This window comes from Pleurodeles waltl, chromosome 5 (genome assembly GCF_031143425.1).
Source record: "Pleurodeles waltl isolate 20211129_DDA chromosome 5, aPleWal1.hap1.20221129, whole genome shotgun sequence".
NCBI classification, from domain to species: domain Eukaryota; kingdom Metazoa; phylum Chordata; class Amphibia; order Caudata; family Salamandridae; genus Pleurodeles; species Pleurodeles waltl.
Window position 1 is genome coordinate 1,806,875,064 of NC_090444.1, and position 16,952 is coordinate 1,806,892,015.

General features: G+C 47.8%; 1 protein-coding gene across 4 annotated transcripts in view; it reads left to right on the top strand.

Annotated features, from left to right (window-relative positions):
• Positions 1-16,952, top strand: part of TMEM63B (transmembrane protein 63B) — a 241,945-nt gene that overhangs the window by 96,305 nt on the left and 128,688 nt on the right. For all 4 annotated transcript variants that reach the window (XM_069236286.1, XM_069236282.1, XM_069236285.1 and 1 more), the window contains exon 2: positions 14,552-14,747. In XM_069236286.1, the coding sequence (XP_069092387.1) occupies positions 14,568-14,747 (180 nt within the window). In that variant the 5' untranslated portion in view covers positions 14,552-14,567. The remainder of the gene's footprint in view (positions 1-14,551; positions 14,748-16,952) is intronic.

Consider the following 16,952-nt stretch of genomic DNA (forward strand, 5'->3'; position numbering starts at 1 on the left):
CCTGTGGGACATGTGTCGAGAGGAGGTGCCCTAGGGTGCACCGCTGCCCCTGCCTGGAAGCAGAAGCCCCTGCCTTTGCCCTGTGCGCGGACCCTCGGCTCATTCGGACGACACATGAAGAGGGCTTTACGCGCCGGGCGCAGGGTGGAGAGATGTGTTTTTGGGTGGCCAGTCTGCTGCGCCCTGTGGGGCGTGTGCCACGGTGTGCGTGTGTCCAGTGCGTGCGCTGGGTGCCAGCCTGTGGCATGTCAGGGCGGCATAAGTTTTGGATGCGCGCTAAGCGCGGGATGGGAAGGGGGAGGAGGGAACGCCCTGGCCCCAGCGCCTGAAGATGGCGCTCGCCGTGCCGTCGCTCCGGCCACAATGGGGCTTGAATGAGGGGAGTCGGCCCATCTGCTCACCACGTGACGCCGGGACCCGTGGCCGCCAATACTGATGACCACGGCGGCCCGGCCGGGACCAGAGGCCCGTGACCGGAGCAGCAGTGCAGAGCGGACGCCAGTAGGTACCAACCACCATCCCTGGCACTCAGTGGCGTAGCGTGGGTTGTCAGCACCCGGGGCAAGGCAAGTAATTTGCGCCCCCTAACCCGGGGCAAGGCAAGTAATTTGCGCCCCCTAACCCGTGGATTTAGGGGGTCATTCTGACCCTGGCGGTCCATGACCGCCATGGCGGAGGGCGGCGGAAGCACCGCCAACAGGCTGGCGGTGCTTCCTGGGCGATTCTGACCGCGGCGGTAAAGCCGCGGTCAGAAAAGGGGAGCCGGCGGTTTCCCGCTGGCCCAGGGAATCCGCCATGGCGGCGCTGCTTGCAGCACCGCCATGGGGATTCCGACCGCCTTCCCGCCAGCCTGTTTCTGGCGGTGTCCACCGGCAGGACCAGGATGGCGGGAACGGGTGCCGTGGGGGCCCTGCACTGCCCATGCCACTGGCATGGGCAGTGCAGGGGCCCCCTAACAGGGCCCCACAAAGATTTTCACTGTCTGCTTTGCAGACAGTGAAAATCGCGACGGGTGCCACTGCACCCGTCGCACCCCTGCAACTCCGCCGGCTCCATTCCGAGCCGGCTTCATTGTTGAAGGGGCTTTCCCGCTGGGCCGGCCGGCGGTCTTCTGGCGGTCGCCCGCCGGCCCAGCGGGAAAGCCGGAATGGCCGCCGCGGTCTTTTGACCGCGGATCGGTCTTTCAGCGGGAACCGCTTGGCGGGCGGCGACCGCCGACCGCCGCGGTCAGAATGACCGCCTTAGTCTCTTCCAAGATGTTGCGCCCGGTGCGGCCGCCCCCCCCTGCACCCGCCACTCTACGCCACTGCTGGCACTGACGGGCGGGGATGCCAGGGTGGGTAGGTATATTTAATGAGCAGACTAACATCAGGGACGAGGGTTATTCCGTGGGATACAGACACTCCGACTACATACGTTATGTGCTTGACAGTAGTGGGGTGGGAGGGGGGTAGAATTGATGGACGGGTATCTATATTTAAGCAACAGACTAACATCATCGCCGGTAAGTGCCAACCGGGCCCTGCGGCTAGCGAGATGACGTGGCTGGCACTGACGGGCAGGGCTCGCCTGGATGGATAGGTATATTTAAATAACTTAAGCGCCGACTTCGAATACGAGAGGCGAGTAAGGGACATCAGGTATTTACTGATGTCCGACACACCGGCCAGAAGAAAGATTGTGTACCCCACATTACCGGTTAGGTGTGCAGGGATGGGTAAATATGCACATGTATGCAGCAGACCCCAGGGAGCTATCCTTTAGACTTCTAGATTCTCTCAGTATGTTTCTGCAATAAAGGTGATGTTTTTAGGGGGGTGTTCACCAATAGCAGGGCTCCATCTTCTGCATGGAGGAGACGTGAGACACACCAGGGTTTCCAAGAAGAACAGATTTCTTTTTGGGGTTCTTGGAGTCTTCCCCGGGCTCTGGCAGAGTATCCCATGTGCGCCTTTGCCTTAGAGTTAATACACCACCGGCCGACCACCCTCAGAGAGACGGTCCGCACCCACATGGGTCACACGGATGACTCGCAGCCTCTAAGCTAGGCCGCCGGGTCCGGCTCCTGCTGCAGCGATCTGTTGTGTGCTCAGGTCTCATTCCGTTCATGATAAGATAGCATGGTGGGTTGAGGGTCGGTGGCAGAGATGTAGGGAATTATTTGCAGTCTAAAGTCATAGGGCCTGATTTAGGGTTTGGTAGAGTGGTCACTCCGTCACAAACGAGACAGATATTTTTCCTGCTGTATTACGATTCCCATAGGATATAATTGGATCATAATTTGATCAATGGAGTAACCCTTCATCCTCTCCAACTCTAAATCAGGCCCTTCCTTTCGGTTCACGGTAAGATGTATAAATACGTTTTGTGATCGTGGGTTATCTGTTGATAACCTGTAGGGTCCAGGTGTCATCCACAGTAGGACAGCTCAGTGGGTCAAGCTTCAGTTGCAGAAATGAGTTTCTAATTTGCCGCTGACAAGCTCAACTTGCATTAAGATAGCCGGTGACGAACTTCCCTAGTAGCAATTTGTTAGTTACAGGCAAAGACCAGGTCTCACTTCCGGTGAAATAGCTTAGTGGGCTGAACACAGGTTACGTGCATCGGTTTGAACCTGCAGGTCCCATTAAGATGTCTAATTTCATCGGACGTCTGCTGTGGAGCTCTGCAGAGGACCTACGGGGCACAGGTTCTTTGTATTGAAAGACAGCTCAGTGTGTCGAGTGCCTGATACAGAGTGTGTCCCCTACCTGTGGATATCAGCCGCCCTTCTAACAATGATATCTGAGTTATTTCTCAACTTGGTAACTTGCCAGCTAGCAGCGGTGTGTGGCGCAAGCTGTTTAAAGTGTTAATATTATGGGTTTCGCCATGTCTTCCTCCACTTTGTGTACACTGGGGCCTGAGACGTGTGGAGGAGGGCTGGACACTGGGGGGCTGTGCATGGCGTCTATGCCAAGCCTGCTGCTGGGGGTGGCACCGTTGGTTTGTGGTGATTAAGCCACATTCCTGGGAGGGGTTGGGGGGGATTGGAGTGAAAAGTAAGTGTATTTGAGGACATGGAGTAGGATCCCATACAGGTGCAACGGAGAGTTAAGGTAGCTCAGTGGGCTGAGCACCGCCTGTGGAGGATGGTCATTAGTTTGTTTGAGTCCGGTAACTGCACGTCGCTGGTTCGAGTCCTGTAAAGGTTGGGTGACGTTTATTTCTACTGAGAGCAGAGTGACATCGGAGTGAATTAAAAGACTGATATTATCTGGGCCAGTAACACTATACGTCAACGGTAGGGATTCCATTCTCATTTTCCTCACTGAAAGACCCAGAGGGCAGGGGCGTTCCTGCTTCTCCAGGGCCTTGTGAACCGCAGCTCCTGCTGTGGTGAGGCCTCTGCCGGCCTCCAGAAAACCATATTTCCTGTTTCAAGCGACCAGGGACATCTTAACGATTCTAGGGGCCCTGGGCCAAACGTATTCTGGGGGCCCCTGTTGGGAACAGCTTTGAATTTATGATCCATTTTCAGCCCTTTCATGCCCTCTTTGGCCAGGTCACTGACAGTGCACAGGAGCACTGTCTAAATTCTAAATGTGTTTACATTTAGTATTCAGGGATAGTGACGTGTTTTTAGGTCGAGCGTGCAAGCTCTCTGGCCTGTTGTAATCTATCTGTGGGCTTTTAACCACGCCCACCGCACGCCCATATCTTTAATTCGTTCCTGGGCTTGCCTTTCAAATATTCTTTATCATCATTGGTAAATGCTTATGTTTGTCCCTCCTTTGGGAGGTTTTGTTACTGCCTTGCAGACTGACGCTGTTACATGGATAATTGCACGTTTGCCGATACGTTTGACTGTGAGCAAACTTCTTTTTTCTTTTATGTCTCTCCTTCGCGCTCATGCTCATAGCGGCCATGGCGCTTTGAATCAGCTCCCTTATGTCAACTATTTTACTTTTCATTTTCAATTTATGTGGCAAGAAAAGTCCAGTTAGAAATTTACAACACTAATAGCTCTAACTCGAGCAAACGCGAGACCCATTGCATTGCAAATGCTTGTTAATATGGTCACACAGCAGCAGCTCACTAATATTACTGTTTAAGAACGATTCAGGGTCATCAGGGGAAAACTCTCTGCAGACCAGAGCTGGCTGTATCAGGGGCCCTTGAAAGGCTGGGGCCCTGGGGCAGCGCCTAGGTTGCCCAGGCCCTAAAAACTTTCTGCCAGCGACCACTGACAAGTTCTTGGGGTTGACCCCCCAGGCAGATTGAAGGACAAACTTCAAAAGCCACGGGGTGATGCTGCCGCCCTTACATACACGAGAAGCCGTGTGCCTACCCGAGTATTCGCCACTGCCGCTCTACGTTTATTACACGTGGGAACTCTGCCACCTAGTGCACGTTATCGGAACACGCCGAAAGCGAGAGAACAGGCCAAAGATGCATGCACAATGCTTGTGCTCCCCTTGCCACCCAGGTTTCTAGATACTTTCTCATCTTCTGTTTGCATTTAGATAGGACGATAGACAGTTTCCCTAATAGAGTTGCTTGTCATCTTAGCTTCTGCATGTGCATTGCTCTCCAGAGTCTTGGGTCCAATAATGATAACTTATGTTTTTTTTTTTTTTTTAAATCTAGCACTTCATACCATACACCTGCAGTTTCTAAGCACTGTAAATAATAGATGTTACTATTACCTACTCATAGTACTCATTCTACCAGACATCGAAAGGAGGAAAGGCTGAGCCACCTTTGTTGGGAATGGATCTGGTGGGTTGTCGGTCGTCTTTTGGTTCCACTGGCGAATGATCAGCTCATTTAGCCATCCTTCCAGTTCTGCGTCTGCAGGAGTCCAGCACCCATCCTGATTTCTGCAGGCACTTTCACCGAGGCATTTTTTCTGCAGCTTCCAGGGCACCGCAGGGGGGAGATCTGCAGCCACTCTGTGTCTTTTGGATCTCTTGCGTAGTATCGTGGCCGTACAAGAGAACTGATGCTGGCTGCGGTAGTGTTTGGTGCACCTAAGGTGGTCTGTAAAGGTGGTGATGGGCTACTGCTTACTGTATGTGAGACTGTTCTAAGGATCCTTTTTTTTGCGGAATTATAAAGCTTAAACTCGACCCTGAGGTATTAGAGCGCATTACATGAGCACAAGTTACATTACACAAGTACACCTTCACTTTTGCTAGGCACAGGAGGTTAAGTGACTTGCCCAGAATCACAGGATGTTGAGCCGACGCCGAGACTCGAACTTAGCTCCTTGATGGTCATCTTCCTATCCAGGGTTCACCACAGAGACCTGCGGAGTCCTAACCCTCCTTACAGGGTCTCCCGATACCATGTACTAAGGAGAGGGTGCTGGGCACGCTCCAGTAACATCACCCATTTCTGAGCATCGCTGCAAGTCCCCTCTTTTTAGAATAAGCAAAAGGCAAGGAAGGACGAAGAGAAATGAGGGTCACAGGTCTGAGACTTCATCAGCTCCAGACCTGCGGGCACCACTGCCCTCCCCGGGGAGGCTGCGCCAGGAAGACATTCTTGCCATGAGAAGAACACTCTGTGCCCTTGTGCCAATGACCTGGCGGGCATCCTTTTTGGACTCCGGATAAAGCTGCTGGACGGACTATGGGTCACATACTGCCCCCCCCCCCCACCTCCCATGAAAGAGACAAAGTGATGGATGGACATGCCTAATCCTAGCTACTGACCCAGTGCCATTAGAAACATAGACAATATGTATTAAATCAGTCCTGGCATGCCCCCTTCCCCTCCACACAGGACTTTGTGCTTCTTGTCACCAATATCCTGAATCATTTCACCATGTAAAGGGTGAATGCGTTTGCTATCAATAGTCCAACACAATAATTTTTCTAGTTTGCCTGCCATTGCAGAAGGGACCCAACCATATGCAAGTCAGCCTCACTGCTGCCCCAGGAGGTGCTGAGAGGTGTGGACTTACTATCACCTTATGTCCAGGATATGTTGTTTGAGATCAAGGACGGACGTCTTTGTTTATTTTGTCCTTAGGACCAATGGACCCAGACTCCTGCTGCACAAACTATTTAGCTGTCCGTTTACAGTACCACTGTATGGCTCTGTGAAAGAGTATTGTCTTCCACTAAGACAGGGTCTGCACCCACACATATAAGTTGTTCAAACTTGTCTATATGGTTCATTATAACATTGGAATGTTGGTAGCTCCATTGAAAACAATGGAGTGCTCCGGGCTTTTACAGCTGTGAACAAAGCCTCACGGAGCCCGAGGGGATTTTAATCCCCTCGGGCTCCGTGAACATTTTCTTTTTTTTTTTAATAGAACATTCTGCCCTGAGTGGCAGAATGTTCTAATAGCCTTAGAACCCGCCGTAGCGGGCTCTACCGGCTATTAAAGTCCCTCTCCCTTGTTAAATGCCCTCGCCTTCGGCTCGGGCATTTAACGCGGGGAGCGGGCCTTTAATAGCCGGTAGAGCCCGCTACGGCGGGTTCTAAGGCTATATTATTTCAGTATCTTTACTGTTAGAACAACTGCTCTAAGAGGATGCAGGCTATGAGCTCAGCTTCAACTGCTGACAGTGGTTCCGGTATAAAGGTGTGTACACGTTTGTAAAATGTAATAATTTGAGGCTATAATCCTGCTCGAATGCATCCGGAGTATATGCAAAAGCAAATTTGCTTTCAAAATAAAATGTAAACAAAAAAATGCAACTCAAAGAAAAAGTTTTGCTAAATTATTGTGTAACTTTAGATACTATTTATCATAGGTATCACATTGTAAAATGTGTTTGACGCTTGCAAATATTTAAACAAAAAAAGATTAGTAAAGGAGAATAAGTGTAAAACCTTTATGGGCAACATGAAAATATATCAAGGGACTGATTTTTCAAGAAAGTCACTCATGTGCAATTCATAAGAGTTTACAGAAGTAGGCCTGGAAACAAAACAACCACAAACCTACCTGAACTCCATTTTCACACTTGTATATTTGTTCCTGTGAAAATCTGCAGAGTAACTGCAAGTTCACATTCTCTACGCCCCTCACCCTGGAATAAGTTTTATTTCTACTCTTGGCAAGAGTAAATTTCCAACTTTTTAAAGTGTAGAAATAGTTTGGTGAGGTGTTGGTGAATTCTGCTAAACGTGTTAGTTTGTGGGTGTGCGCAGACTCACAGGGCATTGCAACTATGAGACCATGCAACTGCTGCTTCCAGCCCCTGTAACTTAGCAAAAAGTTACAAAATTAGATGGTTGCTAGAATCGAAACCTTCATATAGTTTGTCCCTTAACATAATAAGGGAGGGCTCTTATTAGAGTCCTGACATAGTAAGAACGCTATGACGATCTGCCACCTCAATACACGGTACTTAAAGGACAAGCAGATTTGTTATCGGACAAGTAGATTTCTGGAGCTGGGACATAGATATTTTATAATATTCCACACCCCTTCGTCCAATGAGAACTGCTAAGCCACGTCCTGTCTGAGTAGGATTACAAGCAACCACAGATTGGGGAGTTCATTATCTCTTGCTGAGTGCTGCCTTTACTGTGGGTAGGAGATCCCTCTTTTCTAGCGCCCTGACTCACTTTTGACACTTCAGCCCTGTGTGCCTTGAAGCCATTTCAAGATGTTTGCCTCATAAGTGAGGCACAGGCGGAATCCTGTGGATATCAAGCTTGTGCCCAACATCTCGGCATACACATACTTAAGGAGGCTTATTGAGACCGCACAGAAAGTGATGGGTGGAATGTTTAAAAGTGGGAAGGACTCGTCTTATGAAAGCACGGAATGGCTCACTAAAGTTGTTGTATAATATGTTACAGTTGCAGAATGTTTGACTGAATAACTTGCTTCAACAATTACACATGCGATATCTTTTTTGGTTGTTTTATATTATTTTTTTAAAAAAATTAAGTAGTTCAGGCATATATTTATGGAACATAATTTCTTTCTACTATAAACTATGCAAATCTCTGTACATATGATAATAATAAGATCAACATTAACATACCAGAAAAAAACAAAATTGGAAAACAGGGAGCACACGGCGTGGATTGGGAGAGAACTCACAATGACTTCTCAAGTACTTAAACAGGGATGATGAAATTCTAGTCACCCAGGGATGTCTAGTATCAACATTCATATAGTATTTTTAAGAGGTTTTTATTTTTTTTACTTCAACAGGTAAAAAAAGATTAACTTTTCAAATCCCTGAAGTTCATCCAGAGAATCTACATAAGTCCTTTCTGAGCAGTGTGCATTATATAGAGTATATTTTCTTCTATCGCACACTGAACACCTAAGCACTCCCATGGTTTTGGCAGACAGGGACAATGAACCGCGGAAGCGTTTTGCCCAGTTTGACACAATTTGTCTGTAACTTCACTGCTTCCTCTCAAGGACCCCAATAAAACCTTCCAAGGAAGCTGATATGTTTTAATATGGAAGACCTCACCTCTACTCCTTTAATATTCACATTTCCTAATACATATAGCCATTCCAGAGTATGGGATTGCCAAAACGTCTCTAAACATATCTCTGTGTCTCAGCAGTGATGATGGTTCTGTAGGTGTGTTTACTAGCACCTCAGTCATTCAATGAGGATTTATAAAGTGTGGCAAAACACCCGGGAGGGTCTCAAGGTGCTGACCTTAATGAATAATGATTCTTCCAGCCACCAGGTATGGTCCAATGTAGGCCCAGGAGCTCCAGTTCCATGTTATGTATGTGTCCAGAACACCCACACTTAATGAATGTCAATGAAACGTGTGTACAAGGCGAGTGGTTATCTGAACTCTGGTGGAAGCGTGTACATGGTGGTGGGGTGGCACTGACGAACCGAGGCCGTTAATAAATGTGCCACACCGCCCGTGTGCACAAAAGCTGTGATGTTCAGGCAACTTTTGACTTTGGGGAGGTACTCTCCTGGACATGTGACTTCAGAGCACATACACGAAACGTGTTCTTGAAGGAAATAAATGGAGACGTGTGGTGCAGGCCCACATTCCCCAGCTGATAAATGGCTGCTTAGTTGGGACCTGCTTCGTGCACTCAGCTTGTTACTTGCAAGGAGCCCCACTGTCCGTTCTGCAGTCTCAGTAGACTCAATGTGTGAGTAAAGAGGGTGGGAGACAGAAGAAGGGTCATTGGGTCCGGCGCTTGGGCCTTCCACCTCTGCTTTTTGAGTCCTATATAACTTCATTGCCTTTGGTTTACATTATATGTAGCACTTGATTGTAGAAAGCTTTGAATAGCCTCACGGAGGCGTATTTACAGGCTGGAGGAAGCTGACCTTCTCACTGCTCTACACCAGTAGTTACATATCACCAGTCTCCGTATAGGGGATGCTACGGAGAGGAGCTACCAAAGCGGGAGGTATCTCCTGCAGCGTGGGACGCACCTGGGCACATGCCCGGGCGAAGACCGGTACAAGACCTGGCCAATTGTCGACCAGTCAAGCCCGGCCTGGGCTCCCCGTCGAACCAAGATTGAACCACCCTGGTAGGACCTTCAGGGGATCAAAATAAAGTAGGTAAAGGAAAAGCTGCAAGCGACTCGTCTTCACCCTTTAAGAAAATTGCCAGCACAATTGATACATTTATAGTGTCAGCAGTGAGGGTTTTAAACAAATGGATCAAATTGGCCCAGAGGAGACTTCATGGCAAGGGGCCTATGGGAGGGTGGGCTGGGAGTGGTCTTTATTCAGCTGCCTAGTTGTATCTGGTGGCTTCGTGGACTAATGTATCCACACTTTAGGGGCCTATATTCGACCTCATGGTCATAACTTCAATTCACGGCAGGTCCACTCAGCCTTTCATTCTTCTGAGGTCGATAAAATGAGTACCATTGAGTTGAGTAACAATAAACATCTGTTATTCAGCACCAAGATACCCTTCTGGGTGAACGTGTGCTTTACAGATACATGCGTTATGTTACAACATGTGCAGTACAAGTACTGTCCTGTCGAAGTGTTCGCAACAACCCACCACCCACCCACATCAAGAAACAGCCCTCAATTAGCTGGTGGTGAAGAGAAAGGGGAAAAATCTGACAGTCTGTTGCAATAAGGGCAGAAACACGGAAGATGTGGTTTCTAGTTCTATTTTGTTTGGAAGAGGGTACGGGTGCTTGCCTGTGTGAAATAGTTGGCCCTCCTTTAAGTGCACTCCTGGCGCCATTAACAGAAACGCTTGATTGCATGGCGACATCCCTCAATAGGTTAGATGCCTCAAGGAAACAGGTTCTAACAAACCTACCATCATCGGCTCCTGCGAGGCCAGCAACAACGAAAGAGGGGGTACATATGTGGACGTACCAAATCCAGTGCGGATCAGCTCTTTTTGGCTGTACCACCAAGCCCGCAACTAATCCCACCCGCTCGCAAATGATCTTGACTGGTGGTAAAAGCAAATACTTACCTGAATGGAGGTCTGCCCTGCACCAGCTGCCCACAATAAATCTTCCAGCGGAGGCCTGTCTGTATGTGCTTACCTCATAAAATGTGCTACCACTTAAAGATGGAGCGATAGAAACGATACACAATTTAAGAATAAGGTCACACGTTGGCTCAGTATATTTTGGACAATAGCCCTGTTCCGTCAGATAAAATTATCTTTGTGAGGAGAGTATGGTGGGTCGCGCCTGATAACAAATCCGTTGAAGGAGATATTTTTGTTATTAATGTTAACAGTGCCAACAGCATGAGCCGTTTGCTGTCACAAGTCTCTACTATCATATCCTGCTACTTCCCTTGGGCTACTCTTGCAAAGCCATATTCTGCCAACCCAAAATTTCTTTGAATTCTAGGTGCCTTAAAATCCCAGTGACTGACAATGTAATTTCATTACAGAATCGGTTTTCCCCTATACAAGATGTCACAGACATTCACTGACAGCCATGCTCAGACCCTCTTACCTAAGGGTTGAAGTAATTGATCCTAAGACTAAATTAATTAATCCAGGCTCTTCTATCATAGCCTTATAGCTATACCGACCATTAAAGGCCTTCCAGTGTTAAAGGCCTGAGTTGGTATAGACCAGCTATGGAGAGCTATAAGGCTATTAGAACATTCCGCCACTAGAAAGCAGATGTTCTAATAAATAAAACAAAGGCCTCACAGAGCCCGAGGGGATTGAAATCCCGTTGGGCTCCGTGAGGCCTTTGTTCATAGCAACATCTGCGAAAGACAACATTGGAATGTTGGGGCTCCGGGCTTCTACCGGCCATTAGAAGCCCGGAGCCCTCCATTGTTTTCAGTGGAGCACCCAACATTCCAATGTTCTAATGGTAGTTCTGGAACTATTACGGTTGTAAGCTGGAACACTGCTGGATATGCAACTAGGGCAGAGTGTAGAATGCGGTCGTTCTTTATACGATATAATGTTGTTACAGGAGACCTGGGAAATGCCTGCTATCACGCGAAATGGCTACAGTTGTTATTCTATCCTGCACAACCATCAAATTTGAGGAGAGCAAAAGGGGGGCTTACAATTTGGATGAGATTATCTTTGCACTGTGAGGCTATTTCTGTCTTTGTAGACAGTAGTGTAATTCAGGTTATGGTTCTTAAGTGCAAAAATAATATTAGACTCTACTTAATCAATTTTTATAGTGATTCATTTTTCTATTCAAATATTGTTAACTACAAATTCCCATTTGAGGTCTAAACTCTGTAAAGAAGCGTCTCTGTGGGGGAATGTTTCGTATTTATATAATTGTGTGTGGGGATTTTAATGCAGTATTGAATGTTTACGCACCCATTCCCGGCCCCATCATCTGCCTTCACGCTAAGACTACAATTTACATCAGGTATGGAAATGACCAAATCTGGCACTCCTTCTGGAAAGTTTAATCGAGGACCAATATTGGGCCTTTTTCATTTGTCTTACAAGAGAGGTAGACAGTGGCGCAAAAATAGATTTTTATTGAGATTTGTAGAACGGTGAGGGAATCGAATCCAGAATCCGAAATGGTTTGACTCAGTCTGGTCCTTGGCAAATCCTAACTTGAGATTAGCCTTCGGTACTGAACCAAGAAATACCGAGCTCGTAAGGAGATGTAGGGCTCACTGCAAACACATCCTAATGAAGAGAAGGGAACCTGGAGCTAATCATGGAAGCTAGTGGAAAGAAAGAGCACAGATCATTTTGGCTAACGCTGTGCCACGTAAGACGCAGCAGTAGAAATAAGATGCCACGCAGTACAGCGGACAATATGTTAAACATTTTTCTAGTGGATTCCCCCTGAGTAGCAGTGAGGCTAGTTCTGTGTCCCAGGAGGCTGTTGGAGGCTCATGACCAGTCCTTCCATTTGATCTCGATGAAGTTGAGGCTGCCCTTAAGGAGTGGCCTCCTACTAAAGCCCCTGGACCAGATGGGGGACCTAATGGTTTGTTCAAGTGCAATCTGAGCATCTGGGCACCATCATTAACCAATGTTTCCAACTGATTGAACTGTGCACCCCACCAGCTTCACGGTCCTCCTAGTTAATTGTACCCATTTTTAAGAATCCGACCGGAGATGCTATCGACCAATCTCTCTCCTGGATTCTACTGCCGACGTGCCGGAGAGAGTGGTTTTTAACCGGATCAGCGATTGGGCCAGTGACAAGAATGTAATACGTTTTTGTCGATAGGGTCAGTGGAGCAGTGTTTGGACCTTGAATTGATTATTGGTAAATATGTTGTGGCTGACCACTGCCTGCTGTGCCTGGCCTTTATGGACCTGTCCAGTGATCAGAGCATCTGAATAGACCCAAGCTGTGGTTTATACTTAAGCTGAAAGGCATGGACCCAGCCCTGGGCAATGTTTTGGCTACATTTCATCAAACCCTAACTGCGAGGGTCGGATTTGGAGCAATGGGGAATGGACAGAACCGTTTAATCTGGATAGAGGAGTCCGTCAAGGGTGCGTTGTAGCCCAAATTTTATTTAGTCTCCATATCAATGACGTGCCAATATTTGACTTCCTGCGGAAAAGATGTACCAATAATCGGCAACTTGCTGGTGCTGTTATACGCCGGGGGCGCTGTACTGGTGGCCTGCGTGCCAGAGTCTGTCACATTTACTCCAAGGTTTCTCAAGATTTATGAAGGACCTACCACGGGTATAAACTATGCTAAATCACATGTAATGGGTTGTGGCTCAAAGACGTTCAGACTGGACCCCGTGTACGTCGGCGTATCTGCGGTGGTAAACTTTCCATCCCTGGGAGTTACGTTTGAGACATCTGGCCTATGGCATTCCAGTATTTCTGCCGGGTGGTTGAAATGTGTCCAATCAATTGCTACGCTTTTTATTTGACCCCTAAAATAGGTGGCAAACCGGTAGCATCCTTTAGGATGTTTGTTAAAACACAATGCATCCCAGTAGCCACATATGGTGCTGGTGTTTCGGGGTACGCCAACGTGGACAGTGTCAGGATTGTAGAACAACGTTTCTGCAGGAGACCTTTATCACAACTCCCTAGCTCCCCGCCTTGCCTGCCACAAGGAACTGGATCTTACTTATAATGAAGACCTTATTAAGCTTACACTGTTATTACGGTGGCCATCAATACCGAGTAATTGCCACGCCTCACTTACTCAGCAAGCGATTAGAGATTGCATCAGATGTGATCGAGGGTTGAGGATACCATGGCTATTTTTTTTTTTTTTTACAAATCCTGATCTTATAATGAAGGCATGTGTCTGTGAATGTCAGGCGTGGCCAGAGACCCCAGGGAAACCTCCAAGGCAGCCAACTAACAGTAGCTACTTTTACTGACTACCTTAGTTATAGGACCCTATTTGCTGTGTACCCCAAGCCAGTGGGAGGGATCTTTATTTTTGAGACTTAGAACAAGTTGTATTTGTATGTCGCTGTGCTTTCCAGGGGGCTGTGGTGGGAGTGATAGCCGCCCAGCTTGTCCTTGTGACCACACATCAGAGCAAACTCTAATGCACCTTAAACTTTTTTGAATTTTTTTTGCTATACTAGGCTGCCCTTATTACCTATTGTAAAATTGGGCAATCTTAGGTTATGTAGACCAGTATTTCTTTTTTTTTAACATACTGTCAAGGAATCAAAAACATGTTTTGCTGTATCTTGCTTTCTAAAAAATACTGAATGTTGCTTTAAATATGTGCACTTTTCATTTTTGACGTCTATATGTTTTTATATATTTATTGCAGTAATGTCAGTTGTGTTTTGTGATTGTCTCTTAATCAAATAAGGTGTGTTGATCGAAGGGGCATGAATTCGGTCATTAAAGGTTCTGCTCTTCCATGGAGAGTAGGACATCTTGGTGGCTCAGTGAGGATCAAATTGTTCAAGTGCAGCTGAGGTGAAGGCTGTTTCCACTGCAGCACATTTGTACATCAAGGGTAGTCACATAAAAATAAATATGCCCTCAAGAATCAAATGTTTGTCATTCGAGGCTTATGTTTTGTAGACTTACAATATTTTAATGGCATTGCAACCGAGCCACATCAGTGTTTTACCAAAACTTATGTGTGGAATAAAAGTGCTACATAAAATACAGTAAATTCCCCCTGATTTACCGCCGCCTTTCTTGTCTCTCCTGCTAGGTAAAATGAACTGAGAATGATGCCCGTCCTGCTGGTTACCCTGGGGGGCGCGGGCGCCTCCACTGTGGGCAGCGGCTTCAGCAATGCCACCACCAAGGACTACTGCTACACTGCCCGCATCCGCAGCACCGTGCTGCAGGGCCTGCCCTTCGGAGGGGTGCCCACCGTGCTGGCCCTCGACTTCATGTGCTTTCTGGTGAGTGCCACGTGGCGGCGCGCAGTGTGGTGACATGGCAAGCATGGTGATGTCACGAGCCCCAAACTCGCAGTGTGGTGATGTCGGTGATGCTGGCCTCTCCCACGCCTCCTGGTGTGTGGGCTTTGCTGCAAGGCCACTCTAGAGACTGGGGACCAGATATTTTCGACCTTTTGTTTTGAGACTTGCAATTTGTGTTTTGTTTGTGAATCGTAATTTTTTTTTTTACAGCAGTGTCAACCACACTATTTGCGATTCCCAAATGGGTTGCAAGGGACCTGCCTCATTAATATTCATGGGGCAGGTAGCAGTTTGCGGCCCATTTGGGAATGGCTGCACTCAGAGGGATGGTGGCCTGCTGGAGTCAGCAGACCACCATGTCTTTTTCTTTTTTTGTTTGAAATGCAGCCTGTTTTCCTTAAAAGAAAAATTAAAAGAAAACTTTTCATTTTCATTTCAGAAATGAAAATGGAAAGTTTTATTTACATTTTTTCAGAGTAAACAGTGGTCCGTGGGACCACTTCCTGCTCTAAAAATTTTTTTTTGCTACCATTCACAAAGTGGAAGGGGTTTCGTGGGGGCCCGTTCCTGTTTGCGAATGGCCTATCTCCAGTTTTAAACTGGTGTTAACGGTGATTGTTTTGCGACTGCATTCACGGTCATACAGCAATCCAACATCCCCATGCGAGTCGCAATTAGGAAGGGGCACCCTCGGGATGTCCCTTCCTAATTGCAAGTCGCATCTTTTGTGAGTCGGTAACTGGATACGACTCACAAAATAGGGGTGGCACATTGTACGAGGTCACCTTGCGGTCGCAAATGGCCATTTTTGCATTTTGCAATCATAAAATTGCAACTGCGATTGGCTGAGAATTGTTCTACACGCTGCATTTACTACTAAAGAGGTGCACGTTGTATTGTATGATGGCGTATGTTTAATGGCCGGTCGGCATAGTCGCCGCGTGCGACAGGCACGCTTTCCTCTTCATACAAGGACACACTGGTGCCATTTTCAGAAAGACCCATTTATTCCCCAATCCACTACTCATTCTTCTTCACACACCCACTGATCCCCTTCTCCTCGAAGACCAACTATCTGTCTCCTCTTAGATCCACTCTTTCCCCTCACCCCTCTGTTCCAAGTGACCAACTTAGTCACCCCATCCTCACAAACCCACGTATCCCCCACTTTACAAAGACCCACTCTCCCCCCTTCACAGACCTACTTATTCCCTTCTCTACACGGAGCCACTATACCCTCTCCTCACAGAGCCATTTATCACCCTCTTCTCACATCCACTTGACTCCTTATTCCCCTCTCCTCACAGACCCATTTATATACCTCTCTTCACAGACCCATTTATACCCGTCTCCTTACAGACCCATTTATACCTGTCTCCTCACAGACCCATTTACACACGTCTCCTCACAGACCCATTTATACCCTCTCCTCACAGACCCATTTATTCTCCTCTCCTCACACACCCATTTATACCCCTCTCCTCACGGACCCATATATACCCCTCTCCTCACAGACCCATATATACCCCTTTCCTCACAGACCCATATATACTTCTCTCCTCACTGACCCATTTATGCCTCTCTCCTCAGAAACTCATTTATACCCCTCTCCTCACAGACCCTCTTATCCGCGGATCCACTGTTTTAGTCATTCCGGCTCACTGTGCCTCTCTTCGTAGAGATGATTCCCTCTCTATACAGACCCTATCCTCACCTCACCAGTACCCACCGCCTCGTTTCCACCTTCCGCACGCTCCTTATTGCCATCTTCAGATACCAACCAGTGGACTCTCCACACAGCTCCTTATCCTCCTCTCCGCACAGACCTACAGACGCGCACCCTTGACTCACTCGCCGAATCCCTGGTCTCCCACCGTCCACGTAGACCTACCCTCCCCAGACATATCCACTGTCCACCACCCTACCGACACCCGCCGTCCACCCCTCGCCACACCATCCTCCGCTCTACACAACCTCGCCTTCTCTGCTCTTTCCCACTGCCTCCTCAAAACCCCCGCCCCATCTCTTCACCAGCGACATGATCGCCTGGAGACAAAGTGAAGTGGTCCTCAAACCTCTGCTATACACGGCCCCTTCGAGACCAGGCGTGGGCCACTCCAAGAGATCAGCCAGTGACTAAACTTCATTAGAGATGGGGCTCCTCCTGAAATTTATTTTTTAAGG